Source organism: Propithecus coquereli, unplaced genomic scaffold (assembly GCF_000956105.1).
Source record: "Propithecus coquereli isolate 6110/MARCELLA unplaced genomic scaffold, Pcoq_1.0 Scaffold140, whole genome shotgun sequence".
Classification (NCBI taxonomy): Eukaryota; Metazoa; Chordata; class Mammalia; order Primates; family Indriidae; genus Propithecus; species Propithecus coquereli.
This window is the reverse complement of record NW_012138303.1, coordinates 4,498,150-4,503,334: the sequence shown is the minus strand read 5'-3', so window position 1 is coordinate 4,503,334 and position 5,185 is coordinate 4,498,150. Positions and strand designations below refer to the sequence as shown.

Below are 5,185 nucleotides of genomic sequence, written 5' to 3'. Positions count from 1 at the left end.
ATTTTCTCCGATTCTGTATGTGGCCTTTTCACATTGTTGATTTTTTCCTTTGATACATAGAAGTTTTTAAGTTTGATGTTGTTCCACTTGTCTATTTTTCCTATTGTTGCCCCGTAGTCTGACTTTTAACCACTGTGACCATTATACTATGTTGTTCAACCCAATCATACTACACCATCATCTGCATAGAATATACAGCTGTGGACTAGGTTTCTGCCCTCAGCTCGGCTCCTGGCATGGAGCCATTGTAATTTTCTGAGCAATAGGAGTGCTAGGAGCATCTTTTGTGCTAATATCCCAGTTCCTGACACAAAGTTCCTAAATTCCTTGGAATTTCCTGAGTGATAGGAGTGTTTTTTCCTCTGATGAGGTGACTCTTGGTGGGCTCCCAGATGGGGCTCATTACCAGAAAAACCAACCCGTGATCAGAAGCTCCGAACTTTCAGCCCCATCCCCCATCCTCCAGGGAGGGAAGAGGGGCTGGAGATTGAATTAATAAACAAAAATACCTACATGGTGAAGCCTCCATAAAAATCCCTGAAAGACAGGGTTTGGAGAGCTTCTAGTTGGTGAACACATCCACATGCTGGGAGAATGGCACATCCAACTCCATAGGGACAGAAGTTCTTTTGCTCTGGACCCTTCTGGACCCTGGCCTATGTATGTCTTCATCTGGCTGTTTGTCTGTATCCTTTATCATATCCTTTAGTATATAATAAACTGATAAATGTAAGTAAGTGTTCCCCTAAGTTCTGTGAGTCATTCTAGCAAATTATGGAACTGAGTAAGTGGTTACAGGAAACTCCAATTTATAGCCATCACTCAAAAGTACAGGAAGACCAGACTTTTGATTGGCATCTGAAGTGGGGGCAGTCTCGTGGGACCTCTGTTTTGTGGGACCCCTTAACCTGTGGATTCTGACGCTAACTCCGGCTACGTAGTGTCAGAATTGAATTTAATCATAGGACACCCAGCTGGTGCTGAAAAACTGCTTGATATGTAAAAACCCACGTATTTGGTGTCAGAGGTGTTGAGAGAGTGAGTATATAGACAAAAAGTGTTTTCCCTTTTTAAATAGCATTTGAACTTGCTCCAAGGCTTTCGTACCAAAATAGTTTCTTGCACTTGAGAACGTTCTTGTGTGTGTGGCAGGCAGAGCGTGAAGGGCAGGGGCAGGGCGGTAGTTTTGCCTATGTATATTTACAGACTTTCTTGGATTGAGTGTTTCCCACAGATAACTACCCCGTTTTGTTGTTGTTGCTGTTTAATGATGATTCTTATTGGTTGCAGATTTAGAAGGGTTTCTTTACCTCGTCTAGGTGGAGACTCATTTGGAAATTTTTGCATACTGGCCAGTAAAGCAGTGCAGGGAGTGTGGTGGGCATGGCACTGAACTGAGAACCCAAAACAGGGGCTCTGTTCCCAGCTCTACTTCCTGTTGTTTCCCCCATCACCTTCCTCGACAGCACAACATCACCCTCCCCAGCGTTTTTCACAAAGACTCAACAAGGGGATACGCGGTAGAGAAACATTTCTGTAAAGTAGACTAAACCGCTAGTCGGGTTTGTTCCTGATTGGTTATCGGAAATAGAATCTGGAGACTGATGACAAAGGCACAAGAAGATGAAACGATTTCCTTCCTCTTTTCTAAGTTCATCTCCTAAACCCCACTGGACTCTGGCCCACTTCTGGGATGACTTTGGAGACAGAAATGTTTCAGAATGTATATCCTGGCAGCCTATGGCTGCTTCAACCACTGGCAGTTTTGCTGCTTCTGGGTGAGTGAAGGTCTTTCTGAAAGGGGGCAATTTCAGCCACTCCTACTGCCTGTTCTCCAGGGTCCAGTGTGGTGAATAGCTAGCTGGGCCCTGGAAGCTGGGAACAGATTGAAAGGGGAGAGCAGACCTTGAATTCTTACTGTTTCAGAATTCAGAGGTATTTTTGCAGTCCCTGAGAAGTCCATTCTGTGCCAAACTTTCGTGTTAACTTTGTAGCCAGAGGGGCAGGGATGAGATAAGGAGGACATGGGCAGTGAGTGCTCTTTTAAGAGATCAACCGAAAACAGGCTCTTGAGATGGGTCCTGGGGAAAGAAGGAGCCAAGATCACCTTCCCCTGCCCCTCTTCACATATCAGCAACTAAATTTGTTCTCATCTTCTGCTCTACATTGATCCCTCTCTTCTCTTTGACAGCTTCTGCGGACAGGCAAGCTGGTGAGTTTGCTCTTTGTTTTCTTGTATTGCTGGTGTTGTTTCCTCACAATGTCATGCGGGATGTACTATGTAGGGAAAATCTGTTCTACCAAGAATTAGGCCTGGGTTCAGCATGGTCAGTTCCCCCATTTTAGTGGGGCTTTGGATTTGATTCTTGGTAAGATTCCCACTGGATCCACCGAAGACTCCACAGTTCCTTCAAGGTTATTCATTCACATCCCTTTCTGCTCTCTGCCCCTCAGCAGCTCTCCCGAAGGCTGTGGTGAGACTTGAGCCCCCGTGGGTCACCGTGCTCAAGGAGGACGACGTGACTCTGACGTGCTGGGGGGCCCACACCCCCGGGAACTTCTCCACCCAATGGTTCCACAATGGGAGCTCCATTCCCACCCAGGTCCAGTACAGCTACAGGTTTAAGGCCAACATCAATGACAGCGGGGAGTACAGGTGCCGGACGGGCCAGAGCAGCCTCAGCGACCCTGTGCATCTGGATGTGTTTTCCGGTCAGTGGAGGAAGGCCCCGGGGAGGGTCTGGAAGGACTAAGAGAGATGAAATCTGCTTACACTACAGAGATTTGCAAGAAAGGGGGGGTGAGTGGCCTGTTTACTGAGAAGCATTGCTGTGAGTTGCCCACTCATTTCCTGTTTCACCCACCCCCCTTTGCTTAGCATGTTTGGTGGAAATTTGGAAATTTCTAATAATTTCCTCAGTATGTGTTAGGTTGTTTTTGCCTCAGTCCTGATTGAGCAAGAAGGTTGCAAGGCCTCAAACAGGCAGCTGAGTGTAAGAGAAGCAGAAGGAAATCCCTACTCTAGAAGGAAACCACTGACTCTGGTGGCAGTCTAGTAAAGCACAGAGTCTGGAGGCAAACAGACCTGCAAAGGCCCTAAGGTGGGAGCCTGCCTGACAGACGTGAGGAGGTCGTTCTGCTGGAGTGCGGAGTCTAATCTGGAAGATGAGGTCAGAGGTGAGGGGAAGGGGAAAGGATAGACCATGAGAGGCTGGTAGGCTGTTGTGATGACTTTGACTTTATTCCTGCGTGAGATGAGAATTCATTAGATAGTTTTAATTAAAAGAGTCACTTCATTGGATTTAGGTTTAGGTAAAATCTGGCAGTGTTCGGTTTAAGAGATTCTGTAGAGAAAATACCCCTAGATACTATTTCTACCCCTCTCCAATGTCTGAAGATATGAGCGCTTTTGTATTGTAGTTTACTTCAGTTGCACCCTTGGTGCATAAACCCTGAAGATGGTCACAGATGTTTACATGTGATTTTTTTTAGTGGTCCTTTAAGGGCACTGTACCAGAGAGATCCTGGCAGTGGAGCCACTCTGTTTATGGTGCTCTATCGAAGGGGGAAAAATAGTGAGTTAACCTCAAAAAGCTGCCCAATGACATCACAATTCCCCATCTCCTCTCTTTGTGTATTGGCTTCCCAGAAACAGCTGATGGTACATCTGACTTTTCCTGAGGAAGTGTAGGAATGTAGAGCACAAAAACTGAGATCTGAAGGGTTGTTAGTGTTAACTGACTTTTTAAAATTTTTAAAATTTTTTATTTTTTTCTTCCTGAACCTGTACATGACTGTTTATAGTGTTAACTTAAAAATCACACCATTTATAAATCTGAAAAGGAGAGCATTACTTCTTATAAAGGGTTACAGCCTACAAGGTAGCCATTCTGACAGGCTGGGAAGCACAGCCTCTGGCTGAAAACTGAGAAAATAAAGCAATTTGAAGGAGGAGGGGTTGGGGCAGGAGCTTTATGTTGAACAAGATTCCTAAACATAAATATTCAACAGGTTACAAAGGGAGCTATGACCATTCATGAAGGGAGATCATGCACACGCATGATAAGAGACCATGCATGTTACATGCATTCCATGTTCACTTTGGGGTGTAAAATTAATATTTAAATGTATTACAGTTAGGCCCTATACATCAAAAGGTGAATTAGGGACACAAATGCACAGCCTCTGCAAAACTGGCCAGAACCTGTCCATGATCTGTGGTCTCTTATCAGGAGAGTCTTACTGGAATCAGTCTCTCGTCCAATCAAAGCTGTAGGTGTGGCTTGTGGAACAGGGTGGTCAGTTAGTCAGCATCTGGCCATGATGAGCTGTAATTGCTTCAGTATTGCCTATCTCAAGGCCAGCGCTTATTTAGCTGCTATAGAAAAAGGAAAGCTCTGGTAGTTAGACCATAGTTTATTCTTTAAGTGTAGGGGTGTATGACTTAACCCTTGCCTGGCATGGCCTTAGGCCCTGTTTATAATTTGGTATCATATTGCCACAAAGAGTCTGTTCTGTTAGTCATATGATCTCTACGTTAACATTAATGTTGGTCAATTGTTGTTTCTAAACCACAACAGGGAGGGGCTATAATAAAGTGTGTCTGACCTCCAGTCCCATCAGTTTTTAAGGTTTCTCTGCCCTTGGCCTAGAGGGGGTCTCTTATCAGGAGAATGTTACCGAAATCAGTCTCTTATCCAATCAAAGCTGTAGTTGGGTTCTGTTCAGTCTGTTGGGGGGCTTAGGATTTTTTTTTCTTTTTTAAGGGAGTTAATAGTTTTGGCATTTTCTTTTTCTTCTTTTTTTTTTATTTCAGGGTATTGTGAGGGTACAAACATTAGGGTTACGCTTTATGTCTTTGCCTCACCCAAGTGGGTTAAAGACATGCCCTTCCCCCCCACAGTGCTCCCTGTGTCATTTAGTTGCGGATTTAGCCCCCCAACCCCCTAATCGCTGGAGAGTATTTCTGCCATGTGATCACCCTAGTGTTCATCAGTTGGTACCAATTTGATGGCGAGTACAAATGGAGCCCATTCTTCTGCTCTTGTGATGCCTCACTTTGGATAATGGGCTTAAGTTTAATCCAGGAAAGTATAGGAGGTTCTAGATCACTGTCATTTCTTATGATTGAGTAATATTCCATTGTATACATATACCAAATTTTAATAATCCACTCATGGATTGA

The 5,185-nt window shown here is 44.5% G+C and overlaps 1 protein-coding gene across 4 annotated transcripts in view; it reads left to right on the top strand.

Moving 5' to 3' along the window:
* Positions 1 to 1,640: 1,640 nt before the first annotated feature.
* Positions 1,641 to 5,185, top strand: part of FCGR2A (Fc fragment of IgG, low affinity IIa, receptor (CD32)) — a 15,821-nt gene continuing 12,276 nt past the window's right edge. For 2 of the 4 annotated variants that reach the window (XM_012639612.1, XM_012639611.1), the window contains exons 1-3: positions 1,641 to 1,778; positions 2,192 to 2,212; positions 2,458 to 2,712. In XM_012639612.1, the coding sequence (XP_012495066.1) occupies positions 1,694 to 1,778; positions 2,192 to 2,212; positions 2,458 to 2,712 (361 nt within the window). In that variant the 5' untranslated portion in view covers positions 1,641 to 1,693. Of the gene's footprint in view, positions 1,779 to 2,191; positions 2,213 to 2,454; positions 2,713 to 5,185 lie in introns of all 4 variants that reach the window. The other 2 variants (XM_012639610.1, XM_012639609.1) reach the window with 1 other exon arrangement.